We start from the raw sequence: 21569 nt of genomic DNA, 5'->3' as shown, positions 1-21569 counted from the left end.
CCCCCCCCGGTGTATTTAGAGAGTTTCCTCCATCCAATGAATTCTATAGGAACTAACACCACTGAAAGCAGGGGAGGTGTCAGAAGTTGGGCCCCTACAGAGGGATCATGCCCCTCTTAAGCCCCATCAAACCCTGACAACTCCTGGTACTGATGGACAACTCCATCAGTACTGGTGGCAGTGATGAATACTCCATCAGGAAAAAGGTGGGGGCAGCACACAGGGGCCTAGTTCAGGATTTAGTCCTGAGGTTCGTAGTAATCTGGCATCAGCATTATCTATGATGCCCATTGAAAATGGTGGAACTTTTATTTAGGCTGCAACTCTATACATATTTACCAGGAGAAAGGCCCATTGAACTTAGTGGGGTTTACTTCTGAGCAGACATGCATAGGATTGCACTTCTACATGTTGAAAATGAGTGGATTTAGGGACTTCAAATTAAGCAGCAGACTTAAAACTTCTATCCTGAACACTAAACATTTACATTCCTTCAGGCACATGCCTGGTAATAACTTGGAGCCCAATGCAGCTGTCTGGATAATCCCTTTCCATACACACCTTCAAACTCTGAGGTAGTTTGAAATTCAGCAACAATCACTATGTTTCAACCAACTTCATATTATGAACCGAACAAAGCAGGGGATGCAGAATTTGGGCTTCATACCCCCCAAAGCCCCAAACCCTCTCTGCTCTTGCAGTAGTTGGCAGACAACCATTATTGTCATTTGGTGAATCAGGAAATTGTGCTTGAGAAACCTACCCGTGCTAGGTTTCTCATAAGGTTGTCATAAGCGTGAGCAGAAGCAGCCAGCTCCACTGTCGGAAAAGGTGCACCGGAAGATTTAGCCATCCCATGGTAAATGGGCTATTTTATCCTCAGTGAAGAGGAGCCATAGCTCAGTGGTAGATCACTTGCTTTGCATGTTGAGAGTCCTGGGTCCATTCTTTGGCATCTTCAGGAAAGACTGGAAAAGCCTTTTCCTAAAAACCTGGTGAGCCCCTGGCAGTCCTTGCAGACAATACTAAGATGGATCAATGGTATGGCTCAGTGGAAAGCAACATCATAAATTCAATCTTATCTCTGAAACAAAAAAAACTAGAAAATTGGCAATCACATTGGTAACAGGTTTCAAAGTCAGAGTAATGGGATTTTTCTTTGCCTAAGCACACCAACAATTCAGAATCCTGAAGTCAACAAGAATTTATATATTTTTCACCAACATAAAGCTGCAGAAACCCTTTCATATGCAAGGCCCCTCTGGAAAAGTATAAGCAATAGGGCAGGATTCAATTGGGTAACCTTTCACTTGGCAGTGAACTTATTCAGCAATGTCATGTAGAGATATTAAGGATCAAAATGTTTTCAGAACTGGCACATTTTTAGAAGAATTTATTAACATTTTATGCCTCTGAAACGGCAGCCATCCTCCCAATTATGTGATGGCTACATTTTGCAATTCTAATGTTGCAGATATCTTCTTCTTCACCTCCTCCTTGAGTATTTGGTGAGAAAGCATGTGTAAAAACCACTCCACATCTTGATTTTCTTCAGGCCACCTGTAGTACTGGCCCCTTTGCAAATAGACTCTGACCGGATTGTATTTCATCAGCTGATACTGAGAAAGTGATCCAGCCACCACCATAATGAGGATATCCTTCAGGTCACAAAAATACCGGCTCTGAGCAAAATTAAATGCTTCAACACACCAACCATCTTTGAGAAATTGTTTTGTCACAATGCAAATTGTTTTCCTACTATTCCAAATGGCATCACGAATGTTGACAATGTGATCCTCCCCTGGCAGGAAATCTCGAGCTTCAAAGCAGAGAGTAAATCTGTTTTTGTCAGAATACTGGGAGTCCAAGTGCTTTATCAAGGAATTTTGGACCCACTCAAAGTCCCTGTTGCTATAACAGAGGTAGGCATCATATTTACATGTCTTTCTATCAGACTCTGGCTGACGTTCCTTCAAGAATGTTCTTATTACAGTCCTATACAAGACAAAACAAGTCCCCCTAAAGCGAGCAAAAACAATCACTACCAGCAGGAACACTATCAGAGTGACACAGGTAAAGATGAAGAGTGACAACTGCAGAGGCTCCAAGACCTTGTCTTCAGAACAGTCATCTATAGGAAGTTCATAAAGGGGAACACCAGCAAGTTCAGGAGGTCCAAAACAAAACATGTCCTCTGGTGATCCAGCTAAGGTGAGGTTTGTGTGGTTTAGCTGCGCAATTCGGCTGATTAAATGACAATCGCAGTAAAATTTATTATATGTAATATCAAGAAAGTCTAGTGTTGCAAAGAGCTCAGAATTTGGATAAAGTAGGTGGTTATGTGATAATTCAAGTCTCCTCAGGTTCCTAGGGAAGACTCTGTGATAAATGTAAGTCAACTGGTTGTATGCCAGGTTAAGCCTGTACAATGAAACTAGACCATCAAAGATACCCTCTGGAAGGAAACTAAGGTAGTTGTTATTCAGATGGAGAGTGTGAAGCTTGGAGAGCCCCTTGAACACATCCAAGCATGAACTGCTTTCCCATACAAGCCTTAACATATTATCCCCAAGATCCAAATAGGTTAACTGACTGTTTTCTGCCACATCACTGCATGATTTATTACATTCTTCACAATAAGCTAAACGATTATACCGCAAAATGAGATACTGCAAATCTGGAATTTGAAGAAATTCATAGAGATCACGCAGATTGCTCAATCTGTTTCCTTTCAAGTCAAGGAATGAAGCATTTATAGCCATTATTTTGTGGGTACCTGTAGAGGTTAGCCGGTTGTCACCTAAAAAGACGTAATTCATATATGGAAGTGATTCAATAGTACTCAGTGCATTATCCCTGAGATCCAGTGTTTGAAGCTTTGGTAAATGTTTGAATGGAGCTCTATCAATTACCCCAATATGATTATATTGCAGATTTATCTCAAGCACATTATGAAGACCTTTGAAAGAGTAATCATAGAGTTCACCCAGTAGATTGTTGGATAGATTTAAGCGCTGCAAGTTTCCAAGACCAAAAAATGCTTCTTTTTGAATCTGATTTATCTTATTTTTGTGAAGATTAAGCAATTCCAAGACAGTTAGATATTGAAATACATATGGATTAAGGGAAAATATATGGCCATTTGAAATATCAAGCAAGCGAAGGCCACTCCTAGCCAGACCTGCAAATGTACCATTGTCTGGATCTCTAAGATTATTATGGCCAAATGAGCTGCCCATGCCATGATATGAGAGCTTCAAACCCACAAGTGGAGAACCCTGAATAGCTGTACAGAATTTCTGGGTTGTAGCTACATCCCAGCCATTACCACCAACATCCAACGTGTCTATGAAAATATTTTTTAAAGGGTTTCCACAGGTTGCCCAGTCCATAGAATTTCCATTTGTATACAACCTATTAGAATTAAGAATGAACAGTATGATAGCTTTTCCCTGAAAGCTATTGAGATCTCCTTCACATATGACCTCAATACGGTTTAGTTTCAAGTCCAGGATTTGCAAGAATGTCATGCTGTCAAATGAAGGGTGAGGACGAAGCCTAGTGATCTTATTGTAAGCCAGATCCAGATATTCCAGGGAGACTGAATCTCGAAGGTAACCCTCTTCCAGAATGGACTCGTCAAGTCCATTTCCATATAGCCGAAGTATACCCAAGGCAGATAGGCCCACAAAGGCATCTGGCTCCAACTGAAGCATTTTATTGTCACCCAAATCCAGGTGTTGAAGATTTGGCAAGTTTCTAAAAGCTTCATTTCGTATGGTCACAGGAATGGCCTTCTGTGCTCCAAGTGACAAAAAGGTTAATCTCATGAGCAGTGGAAAAGAGGTAGCATTCACATCCTGAATGAAATTGAAATTGAGGGAAAGTAGAGTAATATTTTCAGGCACAGGCGGAACCCGAGTGAGATTGCACCAGTCATAGATGGCCGACCAACCTACCACTGAACATTTAGGAAAGGCAAGTGTTTTTCTGCACATTAGCGATATTCCAATGAGAAATATAAGGTGATGATTCAGCATCATGCCTTTGCCCTGGGGAAGGGAAGAAAAGAACATTGAAAAACAAGGAGAATAAAATTGGTTGTCATGCATTTCCCACTTAGCTTAAGGAGACCTGAGTTAAACATAAGCACAGATGTATTGCTTTGCTGCAACAGATCAACACCCATCTTGTTCAATATCCTCATCCTAACAGTAGCCATCCAGATACCTCTGGAAGGTCACACTCACGGTATGAAAGCAATAGTCATTCCCAGCTTGTCCTCCTAACACAGGCCTACAAAACTGAGGGTCAGAAAAGTTTTTCCCCAAACTTTATGGTGGTTTGATATGAATTTAGGGTGCAGATTCAAAAAATGGCATCTGTTTTGCCATATCACATCTAGTTTTGAAGATATAGTATAGCCTCATTAGTAAATGGTTCAAGCAGCTTCCTCATGAAGAAGTCATGGTGTAGGCTACCTCATGAGGAAGCTGCTTGAACCATTCACTAAAGAGGCTATGCAGTGTCACCAAAACTAGACGTGATAAGGCAAAACGGATGGCATTTTTGGAATCTGCACCCCAAATATACCCAGGAATTGGTGTAACGATTAAGGAAGCAAAATGTGTGTTGGCCGGTGTAATCAGAATTTTCAGAAAATGCTTCAACTTAACCACCATGTCCAGCAGTCAATAAAGACTGCATGACTCAAACCCGTACCTCAGTCATAAAACCCCTAGATATCTTTTGGCCAGTCATGGTCTCTCATTCTACAAATCATTCTGGACTGTAGCATTGTGCCACACAGGGCCCTGTGTATATACAGATGGCCGCTGTGTATACTGTCCTAGTTTCTTATTGGAGAAATGCAGGTTTACTAATGAAATGAATAAATTCCCAAAGTCTTTGCACGAATCTACATTTAAAGATATCTCAAGGAGACATTGCTACAGCATCTGTGGTGATGCCAATACCACATCAGGTTTCATGTTGCCCCTCAACCATATTTGCCTAACAACAGAGGATCCAAAAAGGGGAATATTAGTTTCTTCCCTTGGCTTTGATAACCGGATTCTGCACCCTACAGAACTCATGATGAAAAGTAAAGCTAAGAGAACCACGATAAATATAAGGCTTTGAGGGTTGGGGGAGGGGGCTCCCTGGCCTTCAGAACACACCCAGGACTTTCATGTGATCTGCTGGTTCTGAGGTATTTATTCCTATAGTGTAAGCAAGCTGCTTGTGGTTGGGGAATGGGAGTCCATTTGAGTGTGTGGTTTATTTCTGTGGCGTGTGTTAGTGCTTGGAGAAATCCTGGAACTTTGAGCCAATTCATTTGTTTATTCATTCATCGAAGTTCTGTCTCTAATGTATTTAAGTTTTAGCTTCAAAATTTATTTATTTATATTTTTAAATTTATCTTTAAAATTTATTCATTTTCTCAACACCATGTCAGATATTTGATGCGGCCCTCTGGCTGAAAAGTTTGGAGCCCCCTGTTCTAGTCCACCACTATCCTCTTGTCCCCTCTTCCTTTTCCAGTCTGGGGAGTGGCGGGGAGGAAGGAAGATCAGCAGGCAAGCAGGTGGGCAGAGGTGGCCACCTACTGTCAATCTTCTGCCAGAGGTAAATGCTTCAGTTGGACTTATGGAAGTGCTGGCCCTGGTGATTCAGTTTCCAAAATACTGCTGACCTGCACAGCGATGGGGGACGATGACGACTACACACAACCACCTCCCAACCAGTGCAACCCCAAGTCATTCCAGGGTGCAGTGACTGAACAGCTTAGTTCCCATGCCACAATCAGCAAAGGAGCCAAGACTGGGGGGGTGCAGACACAAGTCTGACAAACAGTCACCAGAACATCACACCCTATTTCTTGGCCAGGAGTTTCTGTCAACCAACTGCAGCAGTGCTGTTGCACAGCAGCTGGGGATGCCTGGGGCTTGCTAGCGCTCAAATGCCTGCACTAACACAGAGGAGGAAAAGTGTTCAGATGGTTTGTGAAACCTGCCCTTACAGGTCATAGATGTTTTGTGAAACCTACCCATAGTGGTCACAGATAAGCCAGGATTTCTTGTAAGAGGAGTTTTACCTTGCAAGTGCTTTTACAAAGTACTGCTTTGCAAGGAGCTATCTACCCTAATTACACATGTAAGGCAGGGTTTAAATCTAACAATAGGATCCATATAATACTGTTTTACAGCACAGAGATTATTTGTAGCTCCTCAGTAAAGTACTGTAGGCCATATGCAGTTCTAGAGTCTCCAAACCCCAGCCTGGGGGTCAGATGCCTGCACTTTCCTGGAAAGAAGTTCCACCAAATACAATGGGACTTTCTTCCAAGTAGACATACACAGGATTGAGCTGTTAAATACCCATGAACAAGAACATAAGAACAGCCCCACTGGATCAGGCCATAGGCCCATCTAGTCCAGCTTCCTGTATCTCACAGCGGCCCACCAAATGCCCCAGGGAGCACACCACATACCAAGAGACCTGCATCCTGGTGCCTCCCTTGCATCTGGCATTCTGACATAGCCCATTTCTAAAATCAGGAGGTTGCACATACACCTCATGGCTTGTAACCCGAAATGGATTTTTTCTCCAGAAACTTGTCCAATCCCCTTTTAAAGGTGTCCAGGCCAGACGCCATCACCACATCCTGTGGCAAGGAGTTCCACAGACCAGCCACACGCTGAGTAAAGAAATATTTTTTTTTGTCTGTTCTAACTCTAACTCTGATATGCTGTGGCTTCACCCCCTGGCTCAATCATAATGGTAAGACTCAGAAGTAAATAGGTGGGCCCCTCATGTTGGTCTTTCTCTCTGGTTCAATTCTGGAGGAAAATCCACTGCAATTGGCTGTGCCCATGTGGCTTTAAACAATAAAGCCACATCCTAATGTCATTAGGAATAAACCTAAAGAAATCAGCTTCCACAACAAGGCTAGATCACATAAAGAGCATGAGATCTTCCTGCACAGACACTAAACATTCCAAACAGCAGAGCAGTCAGTTCTGCAACAGAAAGATCACCACGATTATAGGTGAAATAACTGGCTGGAATCCAGAGAAGGAAATTATGAATCCTTCAGCATAATTATGTTTATACAAAGTGTAAGCAGCTGTGTGACCAAATCTCTGCAAGCCACTCCATCCCCAAAATTAGCAAACAGGTCAGTCTCATGCATTATTGATAATGGCCACGTTAACAGTCTAGCCTGCCATCATCTTACATAGCCTCAAAAAAGCAATCTTTCTGCTGAACAAATGTTATTTTCCCCCCCCATTATTACCAGAGACCATTGCTGTCTTTTGAAGCAGTGCACATTTCAGTTAACAGTTGACTTTATGGCAAAATAAAAAGCAGGCTGTCTGGTTCACAGCCAATCTGGACAACAGGAGATCTAGAGACAAGGGATGAGAAATGAACCTAGCAAGTCAAATCACATTTCATTATCTGCTTTTCACACGAAAAAAACAGAACAGAAAACGATGTTATGAAAGGAAACAAAGGAAAATGCAGACACATTTCCACTTTTCTATCCACGGCAAGGAGATCAGATCACCTACTAGGTTCATGTGCTTCCATTCCCTCTGCCCCCCCCTTGCCTAGGGCTCCTCAGATCTGCACACTAGTAGCAGCTGTCCCACACCTTCTAGACAAAGGTCAGCAACACATTGTTCACCTCAGATTTCCCCCATGAATGGCAGGAAACAGGGGAAGAGGTCTCCTACATCACCCTCAGCTTATGAGGAAATCAGTTCTGCCTATCCCCCCCCCCAAGTACTATGATGCACGTAGAGGACTTGGGAAAAGGGAAGAAACCACAAATAACTTATTGCTGAATCAAATTGATATATGCAGAACTCTTGAGTGCTTCCCACTCTTTTTCTGAGCTAACCAGAGTATGCAAGGTGACTCCTAACACCGCTTGCAAACTCTGGTCTCAGCCAAAGTGGATGATTAGCATGCAAATTCAACACTGTGTGGTCAACTCCAAAAGTAGAAGGAATAAGGGAGGTCATAAGAGTGCCTGCACTGACTACAATATGCATAATCTGTCATGTCGACCTTAGGTACACCACTATGAAACCGCTTTCATTTTCCTTTGAATAAAGTTATGGGCCCATCTAAAGCTTTCAATGATGGGCTTTCAAGTTATGGGCCCATCTAAAGCTTTCAATGATGTAAGGCAGTGTTTTTCAAACTGTGGGTTGGGACCCACTGGGTGGGTTGCAAGCCAATTTCAGGTGGATCCCCATTCATGTCAATATTTTATTTTTAATATTTTAGACTTGATGCTCCCATGCTATGTGACTGCATTTGGGGAAATGTTACAGATCTGTACTTTTAACAGACTACTATGTATATGCTTTTAACAATGATAGCCAATGGGGTTTACTGCTGGGTATGTATGGGTAGAATTGCAGCCTAGGAGTGTTAAAATTTTTTCTACTTGATGATGTCACTTCTGGTCATGACATCACTTCTGGTGAGTCCTGACAGATTCTCATTCTAAAAGTGGGCCCTGATGCTTAAAATGCGAGAACCACTGATGTAATGGTATTAATAGGACCAAACTTTCATGAAGCAGTCATATCAGATGATGATTCCACAGGACAAACCATTTCTCTGCCACTAAACTGCCACCTTTCCATTTGTGGCTTTCTTGACAAAAAGGCACTGTCATGCCATAAAAATCTTATCTGTTTCTGAACTCGTCTTCATATCACAGGCAAACACCACTGAGTGTCTTTTTACTGTAATTTTGGGTTGTTTATCCAAGCGCATTTCAAAGACGCTTTCTATTGCAACTTAAATTAACAGTTTCACAATGTATGTACTTTGTTAACTTATTAGCCCTCTGTTTGGAGCACAAACATAGCAGTCAAGCGCCTTGTCACTCAAAGCATGACTAATTCTGGCATGCTTAATGGTTCAATAGGGCGCTTGTGATTGAATCGTGTTCAGTTAACTTCTCCGGGGGCTGCATTGGCTGCCCATTCGTTTTCGGGCCCAATTCAAGGTGCTGGTTTTGACCTTTAAAGCCCTATACTGCTCTGGCCCAGGGTATCTCAGAGATCGCCTACTTCCGTACAATCCGGCTCGTCCTCTTAGGTCATCAGAGAAGGCCTTTTTACAAGTGCCGCCGCCTAAGGAGGTACGTGGGGCAGCGGCAAGAAATAGGGCCTTCTCAGTAGTGGCACCAACATTATGGAACTCCCTTCCCCTTGATTTGAGAATGGCTCCCTCTCTTGAGACTTTTCGGCGAGACCTGAAGACCTTTTTGTTTAAACAAGACTTCTGAGTTCATGGCCTTTTTTAACAGCTTTTCTATATCTTTTAGTATTTTTACAGGCCTGATTCCTCTATGATTTGCTGCGTTTTGCTCTTTTTATCTGACTTTTTATCTGACTACTGTTTTTATGGGTATTTATTAATGTGTTTTAATATGTTTTTATTTGCGGTTAAATTATGTTTTTAATCTGTTTTTAATATGTTGTAAGCTGCCCTGGGTCCCTTTGGGGAGAAGGGCGGGATATAAATAAAGTTTATTATTATTATTAATTGCTATTTGGCAGCTCAAAAATATCTGTGCCACTTGCAGCTTCCCAAAGAGAATGGTACCCAATAAGAATTCTGCATTTGGTTAATGTTGTGGTTTTGATCACAATGACACAAGAATACTTGACCAACTAGCCAACAAACTGCACTATCGCTAAATTGTGTGAACAAACTAAACAGAGTGTTCATATTTCAGCTATGAAAAGGAGAAAGATAAAAATTGCAGTTGATGAGAAAGCCCAGTTTAAAAGGCTCGGTAAGGCAAGGGCTTTGGTTATTTTTAGCCAGGGTTGTGTTTTGAACCTCATTATATGTAAGACACAGCCCAGTCCTAACTAAATTCCCACACGACAATGCAGTGGTCCCAGCACTGGCTCTGCTGCATCCCACAGGGGAATATTGGCTGCTGGAGGTCTCCTTGGGGTAAGGGGACATTTGTCCCCAGCAGCCACAATAGGTCAATCTCGATCTGCGTCAGCGATATCACAGGTACATGTCCAATCTGTGTCAGGAAGGGTGATAGGATATGGCACGTATTGGGGCCGCTGATCCCTTCCCAGGCACAATCCTTCCATCCCTGCCCCATTCCACCTTCTTTTCCCTCCCCTCACCCCCACCCTTGTGCTGCTCCTTACCTGCTCCTGTGGGCATCCATGAGGCTGCCAGCACCAGTGGGAAGGCTCCAGCCAATGTATCTGGCCTTCATGCTGTCACAAAGCGCTTAATGGCACATTTGCAACAGTGCATGCTCTGCCAGTGGGGAGATAGGTTTGGGCCAAAAGAAATCTCCTGTGTATTCCATTTTGGCCCCAAGGTATTCGCTTTCCACTGAGCAAGTGCAGTCGGTCTCTCGCCATTCAGAGTTATAGGGTCACAGAAGAGAAGCCAATGCTCCTTCACAAGCCTGAGTCCCTAATACATTAAAATGCAACACTGACTCTTCCCAATTCTCATCCAAAAGCTCTTCACAATTCAAATGCCGTTTTCCCCCTCCCTTAACTCTTCAGTTCTCTTGCCATAGTTGGGTTCTTCACTGTTTGCACCTACTGAGACACAGAGCTTTATTTGTGCAACACCACAGTCCAATAAGAATGTTTTTAATCACCAGGGCTAAAAAGGGCCAACAAGCAGTCTCTCCCTCCAGAAACGTTGCCCACTTCCAATTTCCAGCCTCCTCCCCAAGCAGTTTCTTTGGAGGTTCCTCCTTTTAAAAAATCAGTCTTGAGAAGACAAAACAGAAGGAGCTGTCGTAAAATCTGGGTGCTTTCTCCTTTTTTGAGGTGGGACACTTTACTGCACAGAGCCCAGTTTTCACATAGCAACTCTGAAAAGTTCACATGATTCCATGCGCAAGAAAACTCTTGCAACTCAGTTAAATTTGATGTTCTACAAAGACCTTTTACCCACTTGCTTTGCTTTTACGCATTTTATCTGGTGTGAACATCCAGAATGGAAGCAGGCGAGGGGGAAGGGAGGGATTGCAACATCAGGGTGAAAAGGAGGAATACTAAGTATTAAATCTACTCAAACATTCTGAGAGCAGCCTTCCTGCTGATTTGCTGTCCTAATGCTGAGAAGGCATAGCAAGACAAGCAGGAAAGCAAAGAACTGTGCTGTATCTTGGCACTCAAATCCTGTAAGGACTAACGTGATGAAAATCAGTCTGCACGTGCACAGACAAATGGACCAAACACATTGCATGCTGCTGAGAGATAGAAGTTACTCCTCCCCAAGCTGTGAATAAAAGGAGAAGTGGTTTTGCTTTCCTTCTGGGTAGGTTTTTGCAAGAGACTCCTTATTTTCTCTGGACTGTGCAACTGCAAATATATTCCTGGATTATGCAACTGCCATCCAGTAGCGGATGTTTTCCATTTGTCAGAGAGTCCTTCCCCCATTGCCCAGGAGGACCACGTTTGTTGGAGCCAGCTTGACATGTGGGTGTCAAAATCTACAATATACCTATGCTAAGGTGCTTTCTACGACCTTCCTTCTTCCTCCCAAAAACCAAAATTTAAAACTGGACCTTTTAGTAACGAGTGCACAAATGTATCAAAGGTGTACAGAATATTTCCAAGTCTCAAGAAAGGAAACAAACAAAAAGGATGGCTAGGCATGCTCCCAAGGAAAATATGTGAGTCATCACATCCTTGGAAGCCAGCAGATGAGAAAGAATTAAATGTGATGATAATCAGGGCAGCAGAAATTCTGTTTACTTTCAGCAGCACACACAATGTTTTGGTCACATTGCTTCCACAGATCACAAAGTACGCCTTACAGTTCTTCCAGAATGGAAATGGTGCTTGCACACAGGTAATGGTAAGGCTTTTATTTGTTTGACCACTGGCCATCTTCCAATGATAATGACAGAATGATAAGAGCTACAGAACTATAAAAACCAATCACCTCCAAGTAAACATCAGAAATATTTAGAAGAGAATGATAAACATCAGAATAGATTAAAAGGGATCTGGAGCTTCGTTTTTCAAATTAATTTATCCTGTTACTTCTAACCAATGTAATAAGCTTCACCAATAACAGTTTTTATAACACAAACAAATAGAATCAGGTCCAATCTGCACATGACATTTAGTCACATGATGTGGTTTTTACCTAAAGCAAGTGCAGAAGCTGCATTTTGCAATAGGAGACTGGTTTGCTTCTTTATCTTTTCCATCTGACAGTTTACCCCATTCAAAATCCACCTCAGCTACTTCCCTGACATTAAGCCATACATACCCAACAGATGTCTGCCACACTATGAAGAATTTCAGTGGGTCATAGCTCAGTAGCACAACACATGTTTTGCACACAGAATATCCCACATTTTAGTCCTAAGAGGTAGTAGTAAGAAAGCCCTCAGGCTGACAGCTGAGGCAACTGCTGCCAAGTCACAGCAGACCAGTGTTTCTCAAACAGTGGGTCGGGACCCACTAGGTGGGTCATGAGCCAATTTCAGGTGGGTCCCCATTCATTTCAATATTTTATTTTTAATGTATTAGACTTGATGCCACCATGATATGTAACTGCATTTGGGGAAATTTTACAGACCTGTACTTTTTTAGCAAGCTGCTATGTATATTCTTTTAACAATGATAGTAAATGGAACTTACTCCTGGATAAGTGTGAGTAGGGTTGCAGCCTAGGATTGTTAAAAATTTTCCTGCTTGATGATGTCACTTCTGGTCATGACATCACTTCTGGTGGGTCCTGAACAGATTCTCATTCTAAAAAGTGGGTCCTGGTACTAATTGTGTGAGAACCACTGAAGTAGACAATACTGGGCTAGACCACTAGTGTACTGGCTCAGCAATAGCAGCGTCACATCCATCACTGTTCCCAGCATGACAACTTGCACCAAGAACTGTTCTTCCCAGGCACACTAGCAGACCAATTGTTAGCAGACCATTTATGAGAAACAGGGCTGATTTTGCAATAAGGCACGTGAAGGGCACTGAATGTTCAGGACAAACATGACATAGATAAAAATTATTACTCAGTCTAATTAAAACGGTGATGACTGAGGGAGGACAGTGTGCCCATTATTTTGTCACTCTGATGAATCATGCCATAGGATCAGAGCTGGAAGGGATCTATGAGATTGAGTGCAACGCCTCTGCCAGAGCAGGCAGCTGCCATGGGGAATCTTCCCTCCAGGAAAAGAAAACAACAAAAGAACCTCAAAGTTATAAAGATGATCACTTTCACAGGTGGGTTAGGATACCAACATGAATGGTCTCAGAATTATAAACAGAAAGAGCTACTAAAGAGAGAGATGATTTCTCTCTCTTCTCTACTCTGGTAAAGGACCTGAGTAGGGTTTCTGCAGTTGGTCATCATGTCACCAATTTATACAGACAGTGCTTGCCACAGCTCCCAGATACTACACATGATTTTAGTCGATAGGCTGAGAATCGGCCTCAGAAGTCTGCATTTGAACCAACACTAAAGAACAAAAGGTTGTGACTTTCTCAGGCTTGTGTTTAATGGCAGCCAAACCACCATCTAGGCCCAGTTTGCCAATGATGCCGCTGTTCAGTGGACTGTTCGTGAAGGACATCTGGCAAACCCTGAGCACCTCACCCGCTTTCCCCATCCTGGTAGTTGATTTCCCCCAGCTCAAGCCCCATGGAAGTCACACCCTCCCACCAGGCAGCCCAACCCCAGATGTCTGCAGCCTTCCCCAGGTGGGGTGGGGTGGGGACGGGACCCCTCCATCACATTGCCAAGGGTCTTCACAGAGCCTCTCGGGGTCTCCCCTGCAGAAGAAAGGCAACTGCACATGCTCAGAGGCACTCTGCGCCTGGGCCATCCAAGGGGGCGGGGCCCTGCAGACTCTCAATGGGGAGCGCACTCTGAGCACGCTCAGAAGGGCTGCGGGACTTCACACTGGCCCCTGAAGGGCAGGCGGTTTCTTGGAGGTGCCCCTTCCACAGCCGAAGCCGCTCTTCTTCTCCGCACCCGGGCAGAGCTGCCCGCCAGCGGGAGCCCAGGGAGGATATGCACTGCCCCCCGCCACGCCCCTGCCTGCCTGCATACCTGTGGCAGCGCCAGCCAGCGAGGGGTCCTGCCTGCGCTGAGGGGCAGAGACCCAGCGGCAACTGCGCGGCTCAGCCGAGGGAGCGGGCAAGGCGCTCGGGGGCTGCAGCAGCTCCGCCCCCAGCGCCGAGCCAGGCACGCGCCGTCCTCTGGGCACAGCTGCTGCTGCTGCTTTCGAGTCTCGAGGGCTGCCCCTTCCCTTCCTACCCGCAGGTTGCAGGGCAGAAACTCCGCCCTCCTCGGTCCGCTGCGCCTGCGGGGAGGGCGCCTCTGGCTCAGCCTGCGGGGACGGGGGACGGGGGTCGTGTGCAGCCTGCGCTCTCTCGCTCGCCGTCCGGCCGAGCCTGGGCTTGCTCGCTCGCGAGGAAGGCTGTCTTGGCGCGACGGGCTCCCGAAGAGGCAAGCCAAGGAGCCCGGCTGACGTGGGACTGACTTCTCCTTGCGGGTTCAGCTCGCGAGGCAGTCTGGACTCTGGCGCTGCTGCCCCAAGGAAAGGGCCGGGAAGAGCCAGACCAAGGGCCCAGTCCTCGCCAGCGCCCCAGCCCCAAGGCAAGGGAACAAACGTGCCCATGCCTTGAGGAGGCCTCCCCGCCACAGGATGCAGTGCACTCGCACTGGAAAATGGGATCGGTTTGGGCCCCAAGATGGTCATTCTTGCTCGATCAGGGCGCAGGTGTCTTTCCTTAGCCCCGCCGCTCTCCCCCTACTGCGGGAATGTGGATTCTGTGGAGGTTAGGGCCTTTATCTAAAGATTTTTATCCTGCCTTCCCCCCCCCCATGGGGTGCCCAAGGCAGCTTACAACACTCATAAACTACATCAATAAAAAATAAAATAAATATTATTGTCGGGATGCGCTGCAGTAAAAAAGCCAGGCATGCCAACAGTCATAAGAAAGCCAATGGCATCAAAGGATTAAAAGCGGCAGCAGCCAAAGCAAAAAAAGTATCCAGAGAGGGGAAACACAAACGTACCTGTGTGCACTTCCACCAGCCAAAAAGCAAACTCTTGTATGGTGAAAAGGTCAAATGGAGAAAAGCATCCTATCTGCATAGGATCAGGCTACAAGGCTGGTGCTGGATTCCTTAAGCCACAGTCCAATGCACGCTCTCGGGGAGAAACCCTATTGTCCTTAATAGGGCTTCCTTCTGAGCAAACATTCATAGAATTGGGTTGCCTGGCTACAGGCCTAATCCTGCTTCCTTAGAAATAGATCCTTCTGAACTTAGTGAGACTTCCTTAGGGGTTTAGGCAAGTCAGTCTTCCTTGCTGGAACTTCTACAGCAGACACATTCAGGTACTGCTTTGAAAACCTTTTTCAAGATATCTTGGCCAAGAAGTGGACCTTGAAAGTAGCATCAGATTCAAAAGAAGGCAGAATGAGACATTTGCCTGAGGACAGTGTTAATGTCTAGGTCTGCAGTTTCTGAACTGTGCACTACAGTGCCTCATGACACTAAAGTGAACTCACAGGGGTGTTGCTGGATATTTTAAATTTTTGAGGGCAACATGGCTGTTGGGTATTTCTTTTGGCCTGGAGCACTGTGAAAAAATTACGGAGACACTAAGGGTGCTGTGAATGGAGGAAGTTTGGGAAGCTGTGATCTATTCTAGGCCACTAGCTTTCCCAAGAGCTACCTAAGAGACATGTTAAATGAGGACTGCATTCCTATGCAAATTTCCCTAGGAGTAAATTTTATTAAACACAGTGGACTTGCATGAGCTAGCATCCTAAGGGCACAATCCTAACCTGTGCTGGAACAGGCAAGCCAGGAGGCTTGCGCTGTATCCAACGCAGGATTGTGGCCAGAAGCAGCCCAGCCAGAGGTAAGGGGAAACTTTTCCCCTTACCTCTGGGTAAGGGCTACTGGCCACAATGGGTCTCCTTGGACTTGCAACACCTCTGGAGGTGGCACAAGTCTGAGGAGAACGGAGCGGCTTCATGCCACTCCGTTCTCCCCAGGAAAGGGGATTGGGATCCAGAATAACTGCTGGATCCCAGCCCAGCCTCCCACTCCCCACCCACCCACCCCCAGGGCTGCCCATCGCCAGCCCTCCCCCCACCCAGGAACGCCTCCTTCCCTTCTCCTCCCTAACCCCTCATGCCTACCTTTTCCACTTGTGTTGGCGCATGCGGCCGACACAAGCAGCTGAGGGGAAGCCGGCGAGGAGGCTTATGTCAACCTCCACAGGCCAGCTCTTCTCGGAGTGCCTGCCTGGCTTCCCCTTGAGGAGGTGCAAACGTGCTTTACAGTACGTTTGTGACCCTCCTAGGCTGGCCCAAGGGACTTCGGCCAGCATAGGACACAGTTTGGATTGCGCCCTAAGAAACCTTTTATATTTATCTGAATTTTTATTTTAATTTGTCAGTATTTATGCATTTGTAATTTACACTGTTATAATCCACTCCAAGAATCTGGAATGAATGAACTAGTTCTTTAAAAGAAGAATAAGACATTTCAAAATAGGAGAAGAAAACACTAACAGAGAAAATTAAAGTTGATGTTGTTGTATAGAGCTAGTGGGGTGTGGCTATAGGTGCAAAGGTTATTGCCCTTGTTATTGTGCATGGGATTGGATCCTCAAGCTGTTTAACCCTGGTAATACTCATATCACTTCCTATTCAGATATTTTGCCACATGCCTGCACCTCATTGTACTTTGTACTTTGTCTTAGTACTTGGCAGGATGATATAGATTGGAAACTAGCAAGTGAACACTTAGGGAGCAATCCAGAGCTCTCCTTGGGCCGATGCAAGTCCCTTGCACTGGGCCACCAATGTTGCAAAAGTGCTGTAAAGCACTTTTGCACCCCCAGAAGAAAAAGGAGGCCAGTCCACAGACAACCTCTGGAGGCTGAGGTGGAACCCACTCAGCCAGCCTAAATGGTGAGTCAGTGTCAGCTGAGCTTGGCCAGAGTGGGGGTCTGTGGAGGGTGTGGGGAGGGCAGGAGGGAGGTGTTTTAGGACAGGAGGAGAGTAGGCAGGCAGCAGGTAAGCAAGGGCGGGGCCAGGATCTGGCATGCTGGATCCTATCCCTGTTCACAGGCAGCCCAGACCAGCTCTGGGCTGCTCGGATCTGCACCACCTCTTGAGGTGGTGCAAATCCGAGTAGCTCCATTGGGGCAGCTGCAGTGTGACATGGGGTAAGGGAAAGCAGTTCCCTACCTGCTCCAGGGCAGGTTAGGTTTGGGCTGCCTGGTTCTTTTTTATTATTTGACAACTGTATGGATATATTTGTGGATATTTTGAAGCTCTTTTTAGAAGCTTATGAAGACTTTTCCTGAGACAACTTAAAAAGTCAGCCCAAGGCCCTGCATAACATTTCAGCAACCCTGCTTCTTTTAGCAAATACTGAGTTGGTGGCAGAGGCTCAGAAAGCCAAAGCAGAAGCCTCCAAGGCCATGCATAGTGCTGCTTCACTACATTGGATGTCAAAGTGACAACAGACCCATCAACCACCAGAACCTTGAGTTGGTCCTTGGCCCCCTTGGTGGTGGGTGTGGGGGAACCCACCACTTCTGGGTTTGTCTTCCATGTTGTAATGTGGAACTTAGGAGGACTAAGAAGATATCAAATGGGAAAAGCCTATCTGGATAAGGCCCATAACAAATGTGCAAGAACCCATAGAGAAGTCAGCATTCCCCATGGGTACCCTGCACATTTGGATGCAAAATCCATGAGTCTAAGATTTATCCCCATGGAATAAAGCAAATACGCTTTTCAATTTTTAATCAATGAGTTTGGAATCTCATTTCACATCGATTTTGAATGTATGATTGGAAAACTTGTGTGGTTGTTTGATAGCTTTGGGTTTGGAGTCTTCAGAGAAGGACCCTGGTGTCCTAGGCTGTCTGCAAGGGAAAGTTTGCAGAATCAAGAAATCTAGTGCCCTAGAAGGGTAAACCCTCAGGGGGAAACCTCTTTTGGTGCTGCTGGATATGTGCAAGCACAGGAAAACAGCCAAAAAGATTATTGACAGTCCCAGAGGAGGGCCTATCCTGGCTTTTTCCACAGATAAACCCCCAGATTGGAGTGAATGTGTGGTTTCAAATTTCACATGGGCTGACAGCTCACTGGTGTGATTCCCCACAAATGTAATGCACATTTGTTCTGGGCCAGTTAGTCCATATCTTCCACCAAAAGTTGGTCCAACCTGGCAAAAATATGTAGGGAGAAACCAAAGCCAGCCAAAGACCTCTGACACCTGAAACAGAATACCAAATGCTGTCCTCTTACTCAGTGATGTGCCAACTTCTGCTTCTCCCACTCTCCAGTATTCTCCGCCCCTTTAGACTTTGCTCTTCTTTTCTGCCCCCCTTTTTTCAGTCAGAAAAAGGAAGAGGCAGTGTAGGCAAACAGCGATGGGTGCCTCTCCACCACTTTGCTGCTGTCAGTTGGCCTTAAGCAAACTGTAAGAAAAATTCTGGGAGGAGTCAGAAGGTAGCCAGGCCTGAGTTGAATAGTTAATTATTCAATGTGAAGGTCACAGGTATAGCATGTATAACATGTCCAGTCAGAGGCTATAAATTATTAAGAACTTTTCATTCTCTTGACCTCTAGTGACAGCTACAGTTGAGCAATGTCTTTTTCCATAGGTTAATTGTGCACTGGGGACAAACTTCCTTTTCCTTGTTCTGACCTACTACAAATCAATGGGTGACTGTCCCAGTATCATGAAACAGATCAACATTAGTATTCATTCCCTTGAGGATCTTCATAATTTTACAAATTATTTTGCCCTCCTTGGTTATTTCCCTTTCAAAGATGAACCCCCCCCCCCCCAAAAAAAAATGCTGCTTTCAGAAGGAAGGTGCTCCAACCTTTTGCAAAACTCATAGTCTTGATTCATTGCCCAGTCATCCTTCAAGGAAGTTAAATGTCTTCACATTCAGCCTAGAAGCACAACCTGTTGCTTGTCATCAGTCCCACAGTGGAGCTGCTTCCTCTACTGTTTTCTCTATGCAAAACACCCTCACTTTCTACAACTATTCATGTTGTGTCTCCTACACAGGTGTGTCAATGAGGGAAGAAGTGGAGCTGTGGGACTTTTCTTACAGCAGGAGCACTCAGATGCTACCTTTGAAACTTAATTCAAGGGACTTTAGTAGAGAATCAGACTTAGTTAAAAAAAAATTGCCTTCTTAGGGCACAATCCTAACCAGGTCTTCTCAGAAGTAGGTTCTATTTTGTTCAATGGGGCTTACACTCAGGAAAGTGTGGTTAGGATTGTAGCCTTAGTCTGTTGTTGTTTTTTTTTTTAAATGAATAGTATTATCTAACACCCTCATTCATAAGGCAAATAAATCCATTTGCTCATGACTCTCTCCCATTTTCACATTTGTTCTGCCACTCCTGTTTCCAGCTTTCCCCCATTTGCCTTTTGTTTTTTTCTTTGTCTTTCCTTTATTGACACAGGGCCTAATCCTATCCAACTTTCCAGCACTGGTGCAACCGCAATGCAGCCCCAAGGTAAGGGAACAAATGTTCCCTTGCCTTGAGGAGGTCTCTGTGACTGCCTCCCCAGCAAAGGATGCAATGCCATTGGCACGGCTGCACCAGCACTGAAAACCTGGATAGGATTGGATCCACAGTTGGCAGATTCCAGGTGAGCTGCTTCCAACCTCCATCTCTTTCTACACTGAACAAATTAGCTAAGAGTGGCTTTTTAAGGCCAGAACTGAAGGCCAGATGTGTACAGAACACAAGACATGGGATGGAAATGGCTCAGCATGAAGCGTCCATTATCATCCCCACTATCTAGATGATAAAACCCCACATTTTATTTCGAGTGCAACATTCCAGTTGTGACAACAGTATCTTCCATGGCTAATGAGGAAAACAGGGACACGTTTTTCTGCCTTTTTAAGGAGAAAAAGCAGGGAAGAGGAGCACACAGAGTATACAACCTCTGGTCATTTCTTCAGTGCAGAAGGTGACTGTCATATGCTTGGCAGGTGTGAGTGAGCCAGTCTTTGCACACAACCTGCTACTATGCACGTGGATCTTTGAAATGGGACCACAGTGTTTTTGTTTTAAACATGAAACCTAAATTCACCTCGTGCTATACATTTATGGCGTGTATGGGTATAATTTCATATTTTGAACAATTTGTTTTGCCATTCTCATTTGGTTTGGAGTGGGTGTGTCATTTCAACATGTCTTTGAAGGATCATTGTTCATTACTGAAATAAACCATATATGCAAACAATGATGATATGGTTTTGCTTTGTTTTGGTTTTTGCCACAACCTGTATTAAACTGGACTTCCAACTGTTAATTCTCACATAACATTTGATACATCTAGGTTGGAGCCTGGCCCTGAGTAAAACCAATTGTTTCAGTTTATTGGGATAAATATAATCTCAAGGGGATTTTTCCTAAGTCATAGCTTCCTCTCCAGTGCTCATAAAACAAAATTAGGAAACATACACAGACCAGCTTGTACTCCAACAGGCTCTAACTGGATTGGTCTCTCACATACTGCAACAATAAGCAGTTAATGACTTGTGCCAGCACTAATGCCAGGTTCCTGGGGGTCCTAGGGCAAAGGTCCAAACTGGGCCTGCTAGGGTGCCCCATGTATCTCCAAAGACACATTGGGCACTACCACTACCACCCCCATGGAGGGTTCAAGGGTTGCCTCATCTGTTGGCCCCCTGATAAGCATGGGCCTCGCTTGTGTTGCCTGACACATTTATAGATGTGGGTGCTGGGTGCATGCCAGGTGCAGGGGACCCAGGCCAGTTCCATGTTTTGCTTGGGCTGATGGCAAGGAAGCCTCAGATTTCACGGACATTTGGAGTAAAGGCCAAACTTGCATTCATTGGAGCACACCGCCCCCCTTTAGCTGGCTAGTTCATGAGAGGCCTTGCCTTGCTTTGGAAAATTATGTGATCAGTTGCACTTTGCTTGGCTAGCCAATTCAGGCATGTAACAATGCCGCATCCTTAGTGCTTCCTCACCTTGATTTTATGTATAAAAAGCAGGGTCCCAGAACTGCTGTATCAGTCTGCATCCATCATAGCCTTGTTGCCTGCCCGCTTCCTTGCACTTTTCCCTCTAAGAGCCACCACAAGCCACAACACAAATACCCACTGAACCACCTTCAAAAAGCCTTGCCCCAGGAAAACTTTGGCTCCCTTGTCTTGCATCCCTGGCTGAAAACAGCCATGTCCTCCTGGGTTTGCCTATCAGACTCACATCTGCCTTTTCCCTCAAGTTTGAACCAGGAAATCTTTGTGGGGAAATCATTGGGGGGCCCTGAAACAATGCAAACCTCGTCTCAGCAAAAAATGGAAAATTAACATCCTTTGGCATCTCTGTCTGTTAACCAGTGGAATCACTAGTGAGGTGTGGAATACACCAGGTGCCACACTTGGGGTGACAACACTACTGGCCAAGATTATGAAAATCTCAGTTTTTTTAAATAATACCACCATGTTATACATCATTCGATGGGTA

General features: G+C 44.9%; 1 protein-coding gene across 1 annotated transcript; it reads right to left on the bottom strand.

Moving 5' to 3' along the window:
* Positions 1–826: 826 nt before the first annotated feature.
* TLR5 (toll like receptor 5) lies at positions 827–14128 on the bottom strand. Its single transcript, XM_066611680.1, has 2 exons — positions 14110–14128; positions 827–4052 (listed from the first exon to the last, which is right to left on the bottom strand). Exon 2 carries the CDS (start codon positions 4041–4043, stop codon positions 1437–1439), a length of 2607 nt encoding a protein of 868 aa, XP_066467777.1. The 5' UTR covers positions 4044–4052; positions 14110–14128; the 3' UTR covers positions 827–1436.
* Positions 14129–21569: the final 7441 nt, after the last annotated feature.

Source organism: Tiliqua scincoides, chromosome 1, assembly GCF_035046505.1.
Source record: "Tiliqua scincoides isolate rTilSci1 chromosome 1, rTilSci1.hap2, whole genome shotgun sequence".
Lineage (NCBI taxonomy): Eukaryota > Metazoa > Chordata > Lepidosauria > Squamata > Scincidae > Tiliqua > Tiliqua scincoides.
The sequence above is the reverse complement of the archived record's forward strand: the minus strand, read 5'-3'. Positions and strand labels throughout refer to the sequence as shown.